The 21,229-nt window shown below is 25.3% G+C and overlaps 2 protein-coding genes across 2 annotated transcripts in view; one reads left to right on the forward strand and one right to left on the reverse strand.

The window, feature by feature from the left end:
- The first annotated feature begins 2,664 nt into the window (after positions 1–2,664).
- Positions 2,665–21,229, forward strand: part of LOC122858929 (chaoptin-like) — a 57,257-nt gene continuing 38,692 nt past the window's right edge. Inside the window, exon 1 of the mRNA XM_044162168.1 lies at positions 2,665–3,250. The gene's annotated coding sequence lies outside the window, so the exon portion shown is untranslated. The remainder of the gene's footprint in view (positions 3,251–21,229) is intronic.
- Positions 18,364–21,179, reverse strand: LOC122858930 (alpha-glucosidase-like). The gene is made up of 2 exons (XM_044162169.1): positions 20,722–21,179; positions 18,364–20,210 (listed from the first exon to the last, which is right to left on the reverse strand). Exon 2 carries the CDS (start codon positions 20,184–20,186, stop codon positions 18,465–18,467), a length of 1,722 nt encoding a protein of 573 aa, XP_044018104.1. The 5' UTR covers positions 20,187–20,210; positions 20,722–21,179; the 3' UTR covers positions 18,364–18,464.

The following is a 21,229-nucleotide window of genomic DNA, read 5'->3' on the forward strand; positions in this document are numbered from 1 at the left end:
TCAGCTGTAAAAAAAAATAAAGTAATATACATACCTCTTTATTCAAATAACTATTTTCTCGTTCTTTGTAAAAACCAAAAATCGACTGACGTTTTATTATAAACTCATATTTCGCATCACGTATTTTAACTTCCAGTGTATGATTTCGGATTTTATATATACACTATATACTTCAACTATCAAACTCTATTATACTACACTTTTTATCTGTCAATCTTGTATTCAAAAATAATGCTAAACATTTTATATTTAAATAACAGAAAATATACACATAAAAATGCTACAATATTAATATTATTTACTAAATATATAATAAGTATACAAATTATACGAATTATTATTTCTTATTATCATTTTTTTAAATTACTTTTAATATTATTATAATAGAAATAAAGTTGAAAATAAAGCTCAATAAATCCAGAAAATAAAAATCATATAATTTTCATTTTTACAAGTCATGCAAACAAGGGCCGATTGATAATAAAAAATTTATAATATTAATTATTTATTATTTAATGTTACTTTTTCAAATAATAATTTTATAAATTTTTTATAGTTTTTAATTAGTTAGTTAGGTATTTTTAATGAGGTTTAATTCATTTCACGAGAAATATCATTTAAAAAAAAAATACATATTAAAAGGTGCTTTAGTATTTCTTGGTAATTAAAATTCCACGAATACTGAAAATTGATAATTAAGAAATGGTAATGCGTAAACCACTTTACATCAATGAATCATTTATCAAATAATACTACTTGAGTCAAGCCTCTAATTATCAATCAATAAATCATAAAATATCTTGGAGTAATCATTGAAAATATTAAATATGCTCGCATTAATAATGAAATCTTTTTAAAAACACAGAAATCACAGTCGTTGAAAATTTAATTATACATTAAAATTCATGATGTGAAATTATATATGACAAGAATAAAATTCAATCAAAAGCCACCTGATATTCTTGGAATTGAATTCATATAAATAATGCAATATAACAAGAAAAATTTCCAATTATTATGTTTTTAGATAAAAAGAGGGCTTCAAAATATAATTAAATAAAAAAATATATCAATGATTTATTAATTTTATTTTTTTTTTTTTTTTGGTAAAGTTGATAACAACAAGTGCTATTGTATAACCTGTCAAGGGACAAAAATACATTACGATAGAATAAGTTTAATGATACTTTGTATACTCAAGTTTTCTCACTACATATTTATACATAAGAGGGTAGATATAATTTTCATGCCACTGGGACTACAAGTACTAAAGTTAAAAAATAAAATAAATATTAAAAGATGTTTTTCTCTATACAATTACATTATTGATAAACATAAAAAACCATATTATTACCACAATATAAAAATAGTAAATATTTAAAATAGTAATAAACTAATATATAATAATAATTTTTCTTTTTATAAATAAAGTCGATATTTTGATTTTGTTGTTATTTTTGGCATACATTAATTTAGGATATATTAATTTTAGAGATAAAATATATATATCAATTTAATATCAGAGTTAAAACCAATCGGTATAAAACAAAAGGTATATACGTGATGAAAGATTACTATTTCAATTTGATATGAATAATTAATATGTACTGTTCTATACATGTATGTATTTGATTAAATTATTCAAGTATTTCAATTTCCTCACTGTTATAGTATTATTTTTTTTTTTTTTATCTAATTTTCATTACAATCATAGTAAAAAATCTTTTTTTTTCATAGTATTTTTATTTTTTTCATTATAATTTATGATACAGGTTAAAAAACAAAAAAATAAAGCTTCTTTTATATTGGGAAATTTTTTTTTTTAAAACCATATAACAAAGATTGTACAATAATGTTTTTTAATTGCGTTGTTCAAGGCCGTGAATATATAAATTTTACCGCAAAGTCATAAGTCTGTACGTGTGTACAAAAATATATATTTTTATTGCAAGTTTTCATAATGTATTGTAATAAAAACCTACACAACTTAAAAATTTTAAATTTGTTGGCATTAAAGCTCAGCCTCGTAGCACGCGAGATATCAAAAGTGTTAAATAAAATATATATATTTTTTTTTGGTTATGGTTTTTATGTAACATTGATGTAACTTATTAAATCGATAACAATCAATTTATCGTTGAATAAATATTTAGGTTAGTATATATCAACAAATTCTTGTACTCTATACTCACAGGTATGAAACAAAAAAAAAATAATAATATTCAATCTTTTTTTATGTATGTCAAAATGATAATAACGTTTCAATAGTAAAAAGTGAATAATATCAAAAGTGTTTGTGTCATGATAATATTTATCATGTGTCAAAAATAAAAATATTTAAAAATGAATATACTTGAAACTGATAGCTGAAAAGAAGAGTGTTGAAACTATAAAAATAGTTTTAAAAAAAATAATAGAATAGTCTGGATGACGATGAGAAGGGTTGTATAACAAAAAATAATAGTAGTTGATGATGATAATGATGATGATGATGATGATGATGATGATGATGATGATGATGATGATGATGATGATGGTGGTGGTGGTAGAGTAGTCAGTATACAAAGGGGGTTGTATAGTAACGTTGTTGGTCGTGCGACCTAGCGGCACGTCAACTCTGCAGTAGGAGGGTCAGGTACAACTCAGCCAAACGAGCGAACGCCAGTCTAGCGTGGGCTGCGCGTCGCGACGCTACGACTTATGAAAATATCTATCCTTCCTTAAATACAATATAAAATTTTGAAATATAATAACGCGCACGCGCCAAATACATTTAAATAAAATATAAAATTAAATAAATTTGTGTTATTACACATTAGTTACAAAAAAATTTTAAAAAAACTTGAATCTTGATAGAAATTAACATATTGATATTTATAATTTTTTTTTTTTTAATATATTTGAAAATTTTGTGAATTTAAAATTACAACAACTGTGGTTATTCTAATATTGCATCAAAGTATATTAAAAGTTTTATAAACTTTGGATTTTGAAATTTTACTGTAAGCTTTTTTTATTTAATCTTTTTTTTTTTTTTCTACAAAGTTTTACTACTGAGCTTTATTTAGTTTATTTTTTTTCGGTTTGTTTGTAGATATATCATTAGTGCTAATTTAATTTGGATTTTTTTTTTTTCAAAATTTTATTTGACGTATGAAGAATATGTTTGTTCAGTGATGTGATTTTAAATGAGTTATTGATAATATGCACGTGAGGTGAATGAGAAAAAATACTACAGGATCTATCCAAGGTACAGCTTAATATTTTTTTTTATTATCAAATATATTTATTATATTTTTTTTGGATCGATAGAGTGGTGCGCTCGTTTCATATAAATTCAAAAAGAATATAAAGTTAAGAAAATTATTATCTTGTTTGCGCCCGATGATATTGACACTCAAAAATAGTATTCATTTGTTTTTTTTTTTTTTTAATTCTTTTATTCAATTCTTGTCAGATTGCTTGAGCTAGCGGTCTTTTGAAAATCTACTTGGCATGATATATATTTGAGCTTTAAAAGTAGCCCTCATGATCAGAATATCAAATAAGATTGAAAAGCCACTCTGGCACTTTTATTTTATTTTTTTTATTTTACAAATGTTTTTTACTTTTTTTTTTTATTTTTCATATATATTTTTGAGCAATGGAAAGCTCATTTTTCTTTCATTAAATTTACTGTTTTAAAAATTCATCATACAGTACAATCAAATAAAAATCTTATCTCCATGTTTGATTTTATTTCCGTTTGATAACATTGAAATATACGTACAAAACTTGAGTACAAAATTATATAAACACGATATCATAAAAATGATTTTCATATTAAAAATTTTAAATTATAATTTTACACGCAAATAACAAATAATATTATTAAAATACAATATCCGATATTTTGATAATAAAATATAATTCAATGATAATATTTTTTTTCATTTTTAAGTTAAACATAATCGGGGTCTGACTAAACGACGAGTTGTATCACTGATAAAAATCATTCATCACTAAAAAAATTGTGTAAAAGTATACTAAAAATTTTATTTAATTGTACTTGAAAAATCAATTTCAATTACATGTCATTGACTTACTTTCAATGCATGCATTAATTAATGCATTAATTCTAATTAAAATGAGAAAATAAAAAGATCAATAACAAATTAACAAATAAAAATTTCAGTAACAACGAATGTCTGTATTTTATGGAATAATTTAATTACATGCTTTTGATAATTTATGAGAAACTTGGACTATAGAATTTTCGTTATAAATTATACAAAATTTCATTTCTCATGATAGCTCAGTTGACATATGAAATACTCTCATAAATTTAAACCAAAAATTATACTAACAACTGGATTAATTGATGACGGTGACCATGTCTTATACTCATTTGTCATTATATTTTTTTAAATTTTTCATCCATTCAGTATATAAATTTGAATGCTTTTTAAACATTATCGATAATTAAAATTAAAATTTAAAATATTTTATTGCTAAAAGCTGTGTAATCTTTGTTTTTTTTTTTTAATTATTTTTTATTTCTTTTCATATAAGTATACTATATTTACGTATATACTTTATGAAAAAGCAAAGTATATATCAGATAAATTGTGACAAGAGTTTGCTTACATTCATGCTTTTATATTGACTCATTAATTAACTTTTTTATTATATATACGATACATATGTACTAATGCATATATAAATTTTTTTTATTTTTTAAAATACTGCATGAAAAAGCTTTTAAAAAAAAATATTAATAAATAAATTGAAGTATTATTTATTCCATGAGTGATATGACTTTTCAAAAATTCTCATTTAGAAACATATCAGTTACACTGGAGAATCATATTTTCATTTATTCTATTATTTTTCAATGCATAAATAAAAATAGAAAAATAATAAAAAAGTTTATCTATAATCTTGAAATTTTTATCATAGATGAAAAAACATTTTGACTATCATATCAATCATTTATACTGACTAAAATTTAAACATATGCATCACGTATCGACAACTTGAAAGCAATATTGGTTTCAAGTTTCTTCAGGATAATAACAATAATCTAAAATAGAAATATAGGTCAATCTAAAATTTTATTTTCATTAATAAAAAAACAAGAAGAAAAAAAAAAATTACTGAAGCGTTCATACTTTTTATTTTTTCCTTTTTTAGATTTCCATTTTTTTATTTCTTTTATTTCATTGATATAATAAACATAATAGTTATTGAAAAATCAATAATATTGAATGTGCCTCGATAAAATAAAATTTATATTAAAGGCACTATTTAATTGGCATATTGTTAATTGTGCTTGAAGAAAATAACTCGTCGTTAGCAATAATAATAATAAAAATAAAAATATACGTAATTGTAAAAGTGTCAGATCCTGAGAATTGTTAGTAAACGTGAATCGAGATAAATTTAAAAATATCTGAAATAAACGAGTGTAATTAAACTTTTCGTTTTTTTTTTTTTTTTGTTATTTTATTTTTGAAAATGAATTATTTAATTCTTGGAAAATGAAAAAAAAAAAAATTCAGCATTTGAAATATCATTGTTAATTAGTTAATTAGTATATTTATTTTATTTTGATAATTTATTTAATTATTTTTAATTAAATGGGTTGAATTTAAAATAAATTGAAAAACTTTCTAGTTAAAAAAAATTTCGTTGTCATGCTCATCTTCTGGTTCATATGATCTCACTGAAGTGTAAAAATTTCTTGCTGATAAAATTGGAACAAATCCGGAAATCAAATGTGCCCGGAGGATAGGTTGCTTGCCTTTTGGGGTCTACCAAAATGGTTATTTGAGAGCCGGTTTGAAATTGGTATCAATACAAACACAGACTGATTGAGCGACACATCACATCAACCTTTTTCATTTCATCATCATTTCATTGTATATATATACTCCAATTTATATTTCATTTTTTATTTATTTATATTTTTATTTATTTATTTATTATCATTCTTTTTTATTGTCGTTATTTTGATTCAATAAACTCGCAACACTATGTACATTATTATTTCACCATTCTTTCTTTAATTTAATATTTTCTTTTTACATTTTCTTTTTTTTTTTTTTAACAATAACTTCTATTATTTTTTTCTGTGATAAAAAAAAAAAAAAGAAAACAGTTTCATTTTTTATCGTGAAAATAATAAACAAAAATAAATAAATATTTATTTAATAACAACAAGATTGACATGGAAAAAAAATGCAGAAATAAAATATATTTAAAATATAAGAACATTCCAGAGAGAAAAATATCAAAATAGAGAAAATTTAATGTTAAAAAATCAGACTGAGGTAAAAAAATGAAAAAAAAACATTTTTTCATGTCTTCAGGTTTGTTGTTTGTTTCGTATGTATATATTGTATAATAAAATATAAAACTTGTAAGGTTTTTTTTAGAATTGAAAATTCAAGTTGGCAAAAAAAAATATCTGTATATGAAATTATTATTTTATATTTCATATATGCACTGACTTCAGTGTCAGACAGATATAACCAGTAAAAATATACTCCACTGAGAAAAATCTATTTAGGAAAGAGTATATACTAGCATCAATATAAATGTCTATCGTTATTGATGTTGAATTTATTATTAAAATATTTTTTCTACATTTATTTTTTTATATATAATTTGTAAATTGACATGGTATGTCATATATTTAACATTCATGTGACTGTTGTAAATTTTATATGAAAATCACAATTTAAAAACAATGTACACATAAAATGTCATTGGATTATTGAATAATGGGGTGATTCTTTGACGTGATAGATGACATTATTTCTGACAGGGTTGATGAGGGATTAGAGTAGAGAAAGGTGTATATGACGGGTGAACTCAGTCTCATGCATCAACTCTTTTTTTTTTTTTTTTATACCTAGTTTACTTTGTGTATACGTATGTCATACTTATACTCATATACACTGTACATTTAATAGTGTTGCAGGGCAATGTGACCAAGCTGCCTCATATATCTTTCATGCTACTTTTGCGACGGAAATATAACCTTCCTTCTTACTATTATTTTTATTTTTATATGACGATGGCAGTGTACATTAAATACATTTCATTTTTTTTGTCTTTTTTTTACTTAACAAAAAAATTAATAATATAAAGTTTAAAGAAAAATAAAAAGAATTATTGTCATTCAATATTTAAATGACTGAAAATTACATATTTATATTTTTGTAATAAATAGTTGAATATTTTTTTTTAAACTAAAATAAAAATTGTATATATTTAATTATAATAATAATATTTTAAATTAATATTTTTATTATGCAGGTTTATATGTGCTTTCATTTTTATTTAATACGAAAACATCATTAATAACAATCTACCATATACATCACTATATTACTCCAGTAAAACTCGAGGTAAATCTATTTACGTTCATCGTAAACAAGATAGATCAACTTTATGCTGGAAAACCATCTTTTCGTTGTTAAAACCTCACATATCTATAATTTCTTTTTTTTTTTTTTCATTTCTTTATGGTAAAAATTTATATGAATTTCGTTGGTAAATGATATATATATATACTTTTTTTTTTATTTACGTAAAAGAAATATGAAAATTTAATAAAAAAAATTCTTTTTTTTTTTTCTATATACTTTTCTTGAAACTCAATTGAATATCCCCATGAGAAACTCGTGTCAATTATTCAAAACAAAATTCTCTCAACTTTCCACATATATATATTCTCGTTTCTATATTACAAATTCTTCTTGAAGCATTTTTATCTGTGGGGAAAATGTATATAATTATATATAAAAATAAAAAAACAAGCAACAGTAGCAGCCAGTACAGCAAAAAAATAAAAAATGAAATTATAATAAAAAAAATGAAAAAAAAAAAGAAAAATCATGTACCAATTCAGTTAGACGTGATGAGATTATAAACAATTTATCTTCAACTTTTATCATTATTATAATTATTATACAACAGGCTTGTTTACGAAAATAAGTTTAAAATATATACGAGTCTAGTGAGTCACAAGTTAGGGGACATGAGAATACACGAGAATACCAACTGGGAATAACATGGCTATTCAGTGTCAAATATTCAAAGCAATCTAAAGTACGTTGCCTGAACAGTTTAATCTGAAACTAATCTAGCAAGTTGCGTGGTTTAGCTATGGAGTTTTGAAATGAAAAATAAATAAAATAATAAAAAAAAAAAATAGAGAAAAGAGAGAGAGAGAGAGGGTTGAATAGAAGTGGGTTTCGGATAATAAAGTAACAGGCCTAGAAACATGATATGAGTGGAGAGCTTTGCGCTTGCGTTATGATCACATATATAAAGTGGCATTCTAAAGTCCTTGTTTTCCATATGCATGTATAATTATATACACATATAGAGATGTGAAAGGAAAAGCTCTAAATATACATGTATATATTTTGGCATTAGAAGAGAGAAAGAGAGGGAGAGAAAGAAAATTAAGATGTATAATGATAATAAGTCTGGCAAACATCGAGATTGCTTCACTTTCTATATTAAATCACACTGGTTTGAGAAAGAGCTGGTTTTGATGGTGCTAGACAAGGGGAAAAACAAGGAAAAAATTATAATTCTAGATAGTTTCTGGATACGAAATTCTCAACGCTAACTTGGCATTACCGGTTTTGGGGAAACAGAGTGTGCTCGATTAACTTCAGACCCATGAGTTTGATGCATCTTCACACCCAATCCTTCATACCCTTATTTCCGGATAAAGCTGACGACCATCTCACACCATCCGTTTCTACAAATTTTACTTCGTTATGCTTCGTACTAACCACACTATACTTAACTATAAATTTTACTCATCACAAGTGTTTTCATTTTATTATATTATTTTATTTTTACAATCTTTTTTAGAATTTTTTTTTTTATTTTATAAATCAAATATTTTGAAAAACTATTTTAGAATTTAAAATAATTTATATGAATATTTTTGATCGTTTAAATTTATAGAATTTTAGAGAACAATGTTTTATAAAATTTTATATGAAAAATATATTTTTTTTGTGTTTAGAATTTTAATTTTTTTTTACATTCCTTTTCATTTATTTAAAATGTTTATAATGATTTCTTTAATTGGAGCGTGCTTTTGTGATTTCAAAAGAATTGAAAAAATAATATCATTAGAAAAAATAAATACTAAAAGTATTGTTGTTAGTTTTTTTTTGTTTATTATTTTATTATTTTTGTTTAAAATTCATAAAAAGGTTTCTATAATAGAAATCACAAATAAATATTCATTAATTAAGTATAAAATGAAAAATCGAATAATGTTATTAAAATTATTTTATTTTTCATGTGTTTTTTTTTTTCAATTATACAAATGGAAATGTATGAATATTTTTTTTCCACATCCATTTTTATCTATTTTTTAAAACTTTGTTTAATAAATAATAGATTTTTACATTTCTCTGAGTTATTTGCATTATAAAACGAATTTGTTTTTCAACAAAAAATTCAATTGGCAAAATATTTACTAAAAGTTCACAAAAAAAAAAAAAAAACTATATAGATAAGCAAATACTATTTTATTAATCAAATTCAAAAGAATTTGTTACGTTATTTATTAATAAAAACTTTGTTTACTTTATATTTTGTTGCCAAACGTAATTGGTATAGCACAATATACAGAAAAAAAAAAGGAAAGAAATAGCCAATGAATCTTCATTTAAGTAGGAGTCAAGTGGATAGAGAGGGAGAGAGAAAAGGCGAAAATAGAAACTTGATTGAACAAAGTGCACCAATTGTCGATATCGTGACACAAGTGGATAAATTGATAAATTTGATGAATTGATAAAAGAACAATGCCATTTGGCTTTTATAAAAATGAAGATAAAAAATACAAAACTCTTGAACCACACATGAAGATTGAAAATCAATTTAAAAAAAAACCTTTTTTAATTTTTTTTCATTACCTAAAAAATAGCTGACCTGAAAAACACAAAAAATGCAAATTAATTATACATTGCACGCTTTCAAAATACTTTTTAAATATAAAATTTTTTGTGTTTATTTTTGTTGAAATTTTACAATATTAGATTTAAATTAATTGATAAATTATATAGCTATTTTCCTTTTGAGCCTTATAAAAATAAAAATAACTTATATTTACATAATTTATTGAATTCTTGAGCGGTTATAAATTGTAAATTGACATCGGCTCGATAAATTATTTATAATCTCGTCTTCTATGAAGGTGTCAAGCTGTAGCATTGCAAAAATAAACCCCCTACTTTTAGTATCTCATTTTCTAGAAAATATCGACGATGCTATAAGTGTATGAACTCTCTCGTGAACCGAATAATCAACAGGCCATACTATATAAACCACTTCCCTCTAACGATGAGCTTTTGCATATTCATATTAAGGCGCAAAATAATTTCAGTTTATATATACTGATGCCGATGCTTTCAATGCCCCAGGATATCACCAAAACTTACTAAATAAATTTTAGCATCATCAAGTTAACTGACAATAACCCAAACAAAAAAATAATACAAAAAAAATTCATAAATAAACTCATAAATGTATTTATAAAGAAGAGCTTACGACAAAAAATCGTTTAGTGTCCTCATTTACCAAGCTTCATTTTTTATTATTATCATTTTTTTATAGCTAATGTATATATGTATAAATAAATTCAACCTGTCTGTCTTTAATTTTATTTATTAGCTTATAATATTAAAAAATTTGAATAAACTTTTATCGAATATACGCTATTTTAGCATCACAATAAAAAAAAAAAAAAAGTTGAATTTTCATTTATTTCGTTATATTGCTAAAAACCACTTTGATGATATGCGAATAAAGATTAAAATGAATGAGTGCAAAAATAAAAAAGTAAAATATATATATATAAAAAAAGGTAAAAGGAAAAAAAAAAAAAAAAAGGGTGTTGGAGGAGAAAAGTAAAATGGAAAACGACGAGTTGAGACAAAAGACGATAAAAGCTGGATTCCATAGCCATGGGGTTTGGTGTTCATCGACGTCACGATTACCATTTTATCGGTGCCTGATTTGCGAGAGCACTCTACTCTACCTCGTTTCGTGGTGGTGGTGGGTGCCAAGGGGGTGGAGGCAGGGGTGGATGATCTCTACATTTGTGTGAACATATAGCTATGTATTGATATCATATTTATATATAGTATTAGTTGGGCTTGCACTTCTAGTGTCATCGGTCGTTTATTTATTTTTTTTTTTTTCTATTTTTTTCTTTATTTATTTTTTGTTTTTTAAATGCAAACACCACATCTCCATCCATATCGAAGTTTACGCCCCTTCATAGCAATACATTATTGACATAGCATATAGTACGTATTTTTTAAATTGACTTTATACATACTGTTAAAAAAAATAAATCATAGAGAAAAAAAATATACACAGGTTAAATAAGTGAGGAAAAAAATACCAATATTCCCAGATAGTTGATAATATTGATGATTCAATATTTTTTTTATGAATAAAATTCGTTTAATCAGATATTCATTTAAATGTTTGTATAAAATAAATGAGTTTTTATACAATATATATATTAAATTATTTTCAAATAAATTGATAATAAACATCGATTAAAAAAACAAGGTATCAATTTAATTTTTATATTGGTAAAAATGTAAAAAATTTGTAAAAAAAAAAAGTAAAATATAAACATAGCCCGTATCAAGTTTTTATATTGCTTTTATATGCACACACATTTAGAGCAAATTTTTAATAATATTGTTTGTCATATATTTGCCGTGCACATGATGTGTTCACACAGTGTCACATGTATACTAATTTTAAGGTGGAATTGAATTTTAATCATAAACAATTACTATTGTACAAACAAACTATATCTGGCTGTTGGTTAATCCTGACTCGATAGCATTTTATCAGTATAAAAATTCAATTTATATTTTATTATTCCACAATGACAATATTATTGTTTGTAAAAATAATTTCATTAACAAAAAAAAACAAAATGTTAGCATTTTTTTTTGTCATTTTTAAATAACTCTTTTTTTTTTCTTTCATATTGCATGAATAAAATTTAATTATTTATATTTAAATATTTATATACATATTTATTATCATAATAATGTATAAAGACAGTTGTTGGTGATTATCATACAATAATAATATTAAGAAAATAATAAATAATAATGATCATAATAATAATAATAATAATAATAATAATAATAATAATAATAATATAAAATGATAAATGATTTCTTGTCATGAATAACCTGAATACTATAACTATACAAATGAGATTGTTCCAATTTGTTTACCGAATCACGTGAATGGAATACAAGTAAAATCAGAGATGGAAATAAACCACTGAGTGAATAATATACCCAGTTAACATCAATTACTTTGAATCAATTGACATACCTGATTGCAATTCATATATATGAAACAATTTAGAGAAGACCAAAATGTTATTTTGTTTAAAATTGAAAGACCCCCAATATTGTTTGCATTCAAGAATTATATGATTCTGTGCATGGTCATTATTTTATATAATTACATATATGTCAATACAACAGACATCATTTATTAGTGTTTAGTAATTTGAGCAATTATTTCAACTCTTAGCATGACAAAATAAATCAGATTATTAATTATATTTAAATACAATTTACTGTTCAATATTTTTGAATAATATAAATAACATATTTTCTCAATGCCAATGAAAATTTTAAGATAGTAAAATTTATTAAAAGTATTCGTGATGAATATTATTAAGTGATGATAATGTCTACTTGTGCGTTTTTTTTTTTTCTTATTTTAGCTTCCAATGAAGTTTTTTTTTTGTGAGATGAGACGAGCGACAAATTATGTCGATGAAAAAGTTTTTCATAAAATGTTCAACCCTCTTGTACAAAAAAAAAAAATGGAATGCAGAAAGCAATTTTTTCCATTTGAATTATCCCTTTCCCTTTCGTACTTTCACATTTTACTTGAAGAAAAAGAAAAAAAAACAGACGAAAAAGATGTTGAAAAAAAAAAACAATAGAAAAAATTAAATGAAATGTCTTGTGACGTTGAGTATAAAAAGTTAGTGGATAAATAGTAGCTAATACTTAATAGTATACGAAAAGTTTCAAAAGCATCTAACCATCAATTTCCGACCGCAAGAATTTGCTCTTTCTTGGACTGAAATAAAACAAAAGTATTCTTCTTTTTGAAGACAACCGATGACTTGAAAGAAAAAAGTAAAAAATTAAATTAAAAGAAATAATGAAATAAGCATCAACTTTTTCTTAATCTATTAGGATATAAATTAAAAAAGACAATGATATTAGTTAAATATAATTGTTCAATCGTATAATTATATAATCTACCTTTGTACAATTAAAATTCTTTAATCTGCTTATTATTCATGCTTGGATTTGTTTAATTATCCAGTACAAAAATAAATGATAAATTTTAATGTTTGACAGTGTTGTTAAACTATCACACGTTATAGCCATCATTTTGGCTCTCCTGAGACCTCTTTGCCATTCTTCTTTCGTACGTTGCAAAGCACCCGAGTGTACGATCGACGAAAATTTATATCTGACACGAATGCGCCAAACGCTCACCTGAATTTAGAGCGTGGACGCACGCGAGCTTGTATTTCGATCGAAAATATAAATTAAAAACAAAATAACAACAATATATAAAAATCATAATATTAAAAAAACATTATTATAAATAAATATGAAATATAAAAATTTGCCAAAAGAAAGTGTGAAAAAGAGTATCGTGTGAAATGAAATACTTGCAAAATGAAAAAATTAAAAGAAATAAAAATAATCAAAAAAAAAAACATGCATTTGAAACGTGAGATTTTAATATAAACGTAATAAAAAAATAAAAATAAATAGACATGAGTATCTAATGGTAAAGTAGTGTATTTATAAAGAATATTTTTTTATTTTCCTCACGAGTAGTAATTAAACAATGAAATATAAATACAGTTGAATTCATAATCGTTTTAATAATCATATAACGCTTATTCATATGAGCACCATTTTGATATGATTAAAAAAAAATTCAGTTTAATAAAGTAACTAAGCTTCATCAAGAATTATCTGAAAAATAAAAAAAAAGAAATTTTAAATTTTTAAACATGTAATTCGTTATCGACTTAATTCAACTCACATCATATTCATTTATATTTTTTTAATTAATTTTTATTAATTCACAAAAGTCTTTGTTGAATTACTAAATTTTTTATAAATCTAAAAACATTCATGCATAAAACTATATTTAAAAAATCGAAAAAAATATAAACCAATAATTATCGATTAATTTTTTAAATAAAGTAATTTAATTTTATATGAAAAATAATTCATTTGCTTCGTCAACTGAACGAAATAATTGATTCATTAAAATTTTAAAAACATTTCACTTGAATAAAGCAAACAATTTCATACTAAAGTATATTTTTAATTTAATAAATGGTGAATTAAATTTAAAAAAAAACAATAACTAATATTTCCGTATAAATTATTATTCGTTGGTATCATTTTTTTTTTTTCTTTCATCAGTTTTTCTTTTAATTAAACTCAATAACAATTTATCGGTTATTTGAATAATTATTAACAACATACATTTAACTGTATGTCGATGATCCAAAAATACAAGTGATGAATTTTTACAAGGGTCAAATACTATTTAGCATGGTTCATCCAATTTTATCCACGTGCAACATCGACGTATCGTCGATTTTCAATATATAAATTATTCGTTGTTAATTGGATTCAGTGGATGCATAAAATCTACAACTGGCCAATATCATATATTCGAAAAGGGCGGAGAATTGAAACAGTGGTGAACGGCTGGAAGGTTGGATGAAATTGAGAGGGGTAAATTAAAATTGAGGGGAATAAAGTTATAGGTGTGATGAGAGAAATGGAAATTGTATTTTCTCATTCGCACCAGTCGAGAATAGTGTAAATCGTTGCTTGCAGTTATATCAGAGAGAGAGAGAGAGAGATACAGAGTGCACAATTAGGTAGCACAATATTTACTATTTGCCAATATTGCGATAGCTTAACGATCCGTGCCATCTGGCACGTTCCAACTATGATTCGCGTCCAACGAGTCTTTAAAAAAAAATATATATATTATTATTTATTATCATATTTTTAAACAAAAGTTTTTGTTCGAATTATATATAAACATGAGAGAATTGTCAATCTTAACATCTGTTGTATAAATAAAAATAAAAAAAGAAATAAAAATTTGGTATTTGGTAGTCTCAATTACTAACGAATTTCGAATTTGCCAAGTTCGAAATGAAAGCAGAGAATCCTCGAGAATCTCAACAATTTTGCTTTGAAGTAGTTGAAGGGGTGATGAGAAAGAGCTTTGCAAAAAAAAAAAGGGTGACGTGATAGAGAAAAAAGAGGTGGATGGGGTGGATAACAAGTTGGTAAAAAAAAATAAAAAAAAAAGAAGAATCTTAAAAATAGAAAGAACGAGATGGTTTAGTGAAGAAGCAAAAGAGAAAGAGCAAGGTGAGGTCTCGTACAAACCTTGAAAGCAATTTCAAGAGTCACTGATTTTGTCCCGCAAGCACACTGCCAACGCTTCCTTTGACGCTGCTTTTGCTCTACTTGTTCGTCTCTGACCTCGCATTGCTGTTACTAGCTACTGCAAGTTTGTTTTCTTATGTACTTTCTATAGTAGCTTTCAACATTTCTTTCTCCTACTTTGATTTCTCGGGAGACGCCCAACTCTACAAACCATGAACTTGTTTATTTTTTACTGATTTTTCGCTTATCTTTTTTTCATTTTTTTTATATTTATATATAAGTGTTCTTCAAGTTTACCAAACTCAAAGAAAAGCAAATACAGTTGACCAAAAAAAAATTAAACTTGTTGACTTATACAATTATTTTTGTATACACACAAATATAAATTAACATTATAAGGGAGTGTAGCTCACAGTGGATAGTATTTTTTCTCATCTAAATTCATACAAAAAAAAAAGGTGTCTGTTTTATTTAGCAACTTATCTTGATGAATTTTTTTTTAAATTTATAATATTAATGTACAAATTATATAGTGCTTAATTTAATTGACTAATGTAATTATTCAATGCTCAGTAAATTTACAAAATATTTATAAATTTATGACATTTAATATTTTGTATTTATAGCGGCAGTAGATAGTGTGTAGTCGTGTTGGATTGTGTTAGATGAGAGTAAGAAAGATAAATTCCATGAAAAGAACAAGTAGGTTTAAAGTTAATTCGCCGACGAGGCAATAAACTTACACTTACGATAAGCACGTGTGTAGCCCAGCGGGTTAACCCTTCGAGCCAATGAAGAAATTTCCTTGACAATCGTTGAAATTTAACCGCGGATTTCTATAAATTATTACTACCGAATATAAACTTATATCTATAAATATATTAACCAATTTATCTACACAATTATATCAACGAAATTATGTCAATGAGTTTTTTGCTTTGTGGTTTATTAAAAAAAGATAAAGCAATACTTACAAATTAATGTCTGTTAATTAAGACGTTGAAAAGTTATCTTGAATTTTTATTACTTTAGATAGAAGCCATGCACTTGTTTTAACAAACGAGTTGTCAAGTATAGTTGAAAAAACAAATATAAAAAGTCAAATAAAACAATTGAGTGTACAACGGCGATTCAACGTGTCAGAAGACTTGAAGGAAAAAAAATAAATAAAAAGTGAATAAAAATAAAAAAAGATTCATGTACATAAAGCTATGTATATTGTAACATTATGTGTATATCTTAGTCTTCTTTACTCAGCCTATTTTGTCTCTTTACTTTCGTGTCTGCAAAGTACTATATATATATATTATACCAAGTGAGAACTACTGAAGTATGTGCACTCAGCGTGATTGGTGCGCGCTAAAGCGTAGTGCGGTACCTGCCATGAGAACGAGTGAATTTGTTTTCTTCTTATACTCATGTATATACATACAGAGTCATCTCTTTCCATATGTTCTGACTAGAATTTTATATATCTTTTTTGTTTTTTTTTTTTCTTCTTTTATACAGTTTTATCTACATTTGAGTCAATTGAATTTTTAATAGACATCGTGGAAATGTAATAAGTCTTTCTATTATAAATAACTTTGTGATAAATGTGAGGTCAAAAAGTCAAGTTATTGCGCTGATTAAAATATAAATAGTTTACTTGTGTAATTTGAAAAATAATCTAGTATCTAATGACATTGATTGACTCGCTAATAACTTGGAAAATAGTGGTTAAATAAAAAATTTTAAAAGCTGTCAATATTTACATACTTGTATCTTCAACAAGGTGTTACTGATAAATATCATAATCAGTTAATTTACACCTAAATATTATTGATTAAATATAGATAATCAAATTTTCAAGTGTTTAACATCATCTTAAGTAACTTGATATTTATAATCTACAACAACTTGTTAGCAGCTCTACAAACTTTTCATATCTCTATGTATACAATAGAAATTACTATTAAAAAAATATTGACTCATTAAAATCAAAGTGACTTTATTTAATTTATATTTTTTTTTCTTATTATAAATAAACTATGTAATGAATATTAATCTTTTATTTTGTTTTCATAATATTAATTTTTATTGATGTAGAAAATATTAAAATGATTTTTCTTTGAATGAAAGTCTAATTAATACATCAATGAGATGTTTACTGCAGTCATGTAAATATAACTAATTTCAACATGAAACACAAGTCATGACTTATGTGCTAATGAGTACAAAGTGTCGAGTTACAAGTTGTTTTCAGCCCTTGAAAGAAGCCTTTACTCTCGGCATTGGTTTTAATGCTTCGTTAATGGTGTTGGAAATTGACACAAATATCAACTTACCCTATAGAAATGAATGGAGCTTGTATAGTTGTATCAATGCAGATAAGAAATAAAAATACCCTAAATATACTAGATAATATACGTAAATAAGAAAAGGGTCTTTCTCAGCAGGGGTGTGTGTCATTACGAAAATTCAAGTGTTGGTCAGTGAGATCTAGGAAAACAAACTCCAAAAAAAAAAATAGAAAAAAACATTGAAGACCACACGAACCACTGAAAGGAAGAAAAAAAAAATTAATTCAAAGTCTAACCTATGTGAACAATTTATTTACCTCTTAGACGAAAGATGATTGCCATAGATTGAAATAAAAAAGCAAAAAAAAAAATTGATATCCATTCGATAAGTTAGGACTTGGTTAATTAAATTTTATAGAGTACAAGTTTGCCATGAAGATATTTTTCCAACTTGAAAAAATATCAACGATAAAAGAAATAAAAAAATATATTGCTGAAATAATATTCGAATGATTATTTTGTATCCTATGAATAAATATTGACGATGAAAAACATTTAAAATTCAATTCAAACTAATTTATGTATTTTAATTTACAAATTAACATTGTAGTTATATATATTTATATTTTCTATGTAACAATTTAGTTATTTCGTTTTAAACCAAGATAACTGAAGCTGCAGCTGGTAGTATAATACGATTGGTATTGACTGTTGCTCCAATTTGAATATTTGAACCAATACTAGAAACATAAACTTTCATTTGATCTGGTACATTCATCCAAGAGGCAGCATCAGCAAGTGTTGATACATCATTGAAATTGATAAGTAAAACAACAGGTGACTGTCCTGCTTGTCTTCGTACAACACCAAATACATTGTATCCAACGAGAATTATTTGTGTTGTTCCCTTACTGATGACTGGCAATTTTTTCAGTGTAACTAATTTCTTAAAAATCGAGTAATGTGATACTGATGCAAGTTTTTCAGCTGCAAGATTTAATGTTTTGTAGTTAGGATTAATTGGAAGCCAAGTTTTTGTGTTTGTTGAAAATCCGGCACTCGTTGTGCTATCCCATTGAAATGGTGTTCTTTGTGGGTCCCGAGATGTCGTATTGTATCTTGATGGACCAGCATTACAGCCAGCAGGATCAAGTGTTTCTTTATAAGACATTGGACGATTTACCATACCAATTTCATCTCCGTTATAAATTATTCCAACACCAGGTAAAACTGCTGCCATCATTGACAATTGATCTGCTCGTTTAAGTCCAAATCTTGAGGCAACTCGTCCTTGATCATGATTTCCCGTGACCCAATTAGCTGATTGACCTGCTGGTATAGCATCTAAATAACGGTCAATGGTGCGTTTGAATTGAACTGCTGATGAACGATTATTAAGCTCTCCCATGAACATAAAGTTGAATGGAATATTTGATCCATATTCGTAGTATCTCATCTGGTAGGCAAGAGTTGTGTAAGCCTCAGTGAGAAACATTTTTTTTGTTCCATTATAAGAATCAAGCACAGCACGCCAAGTTTTAAGAATATCGTAAGTCTCATTTTGATTGTATGTATATATGTGTTCAAGTGTACCAGAATCTGTATCAGGTAGTCCAGTATTTGGAATTTTAGGCTCATCCAAAAATCTTGAATCTTCTATCAGATTAGGAATAGTATCAATACGGAAACCATCAACTCCACGATTAAGCCAAAATCTTAAAGCATTTTTCATTTCTTCATTTAATTGTGAATTACGATAATTTAAATCTGGTTGTCCTGCTGCAAATGCATGATAGTAATACTGTTTACGTTGATCATTCCATTCCCATGCTGAACCTTGAAATGCACTTAGCCAATTGTTTGGTGGTTGTCTTGTACCATTAACTATTTTAGCATCTTTCCAAATATAATATTCATCGTATGGTTTTATTTTTTGTATACTTTTTGTAAACCATGAACATTTGTCAGAGCTATGATTTGGTACAAAATCAAGAAGTACTTTAAGACCCAGTGATTTTGCTTTGGTAACAAGTTTTGAAAAATCAGCAAGATTACCAAATACTGGATCAATATCCGTAAAATTTGTAATATCATAACCAAAATCCACCATTGGACTCACGTAAATTGGTGAAAGCCAGAGAGCACTAGCACCAATGTCAGCAATATGTTCCAATTTACTTGTGATGCCATTTAAATCACCTACACCATCACCATTACTGTCTTTAAAACTCAGTGGATATATTTGATAAATAAAAGAATCTCTCCACCACTCTTCTGATGGATTTGGTGCAGCGGAACACCAAATCACTGCAGTGAAAAGACACAACAATACTGATGTTCGCAACATTTTACTGTGCAATGATGTGATATGCATCATGTTTTCCGTTTTATAGCTTGACAGCTGAAAAAAAAAAAACAATAAAGAAATTGAAAAACAAATGAATAAATAAATTATCAGTCTGTCAATTGTTTTATCAGTCTTTCTGATTAAGTGATAATCAAATGTTTACTATGATCGATAACCTTCATCATAAATTTTTTTTTTTTAACATTTTTCTTTCAACACCATTACATGATAGCTACTGTAATAATGTAAATTTTCAATAAAAATATTATTCCACAATTGATACAAGCATTTACGTCAGAGTCGACGCTTAAGAAAAAAAAATAATAATAATAACGAGATAACAAAATAATGATCAGGCTTTATTTCAAGTTTATGTTGATCAATAAAATTTTCAGTTAATAATTTCACTGCAATCGCTTGTAAATCGAAACTTTTTTTTTCAATATTTTGACGGTAAATAAAATATTATAAAAATAAATAATAATATTTATATTTTAAAATGAAAACGATATTAATTTTAGAATTTTTTTTAATTACATATGAAGCTTATATTTCATTTACTTACAATTTTTTTTTATTTTTTTTTCTTGTCACTGCATTCCTCGGCTCCAAACACACAACTGCGGAAGTTGATATAGAATCGTAGCAAGTCTTTATTTAACTCAATGAAAATTGTCGGAAACTTAATGTAACACGTTTTTACGGACTGGTCTATTGTTTCAAGGTAAAAAAAATGGATAATTTTCTAGACAATATAAATTATTTTAAAATTATTAACTGGTGTTAGGTAATGTCAAAGTCTGTCGACAATTTATATTACAAGACAACTATACAAGCTGATGTAGACTTGTTGAAACTTGTACATAAAATGATCAATGTTTTTTGCTTCAATCTTATATGTCTAGAGCGTTTACAAAATGTAATCGTGATATGCATTAATGAATAAATAATTCTACTTTTGGTGATCAATGATTTTTTTTTTCCTTCTTTATTTATTGCAGAAGGGCGTGCACACAATTACTCCCAGAGTCAAGAGCTCGTTCAAGAGCAATGTCTCTTTCTCTGTCAATGCT

Source organism: Aphidius gifuensis, linkage group LG6, assembly GCF_014905175.1.
Source record: "Aphidius gifuensis isolate YNYX2018 linkage group LG6, ASM1490517v1, whole genome shotgun sequence".
In the NCBI taxonomy this organism is placed as follows: Eukaryota; Metazoa; Arthropoda; class Insecta; order Hymenoptera; family Braconidae; genus Aphidius; species Aphidius gifuensis.

Excerpts from the sequence above, each read along its gene's own strand:
- LOC122858930 (XM_044162169.1), bottom strand. The coding sequence starts at position 20,186 with ATGATGCATATCACATCATTGCACAGTAAAATGTTGCGAACATCAGTA.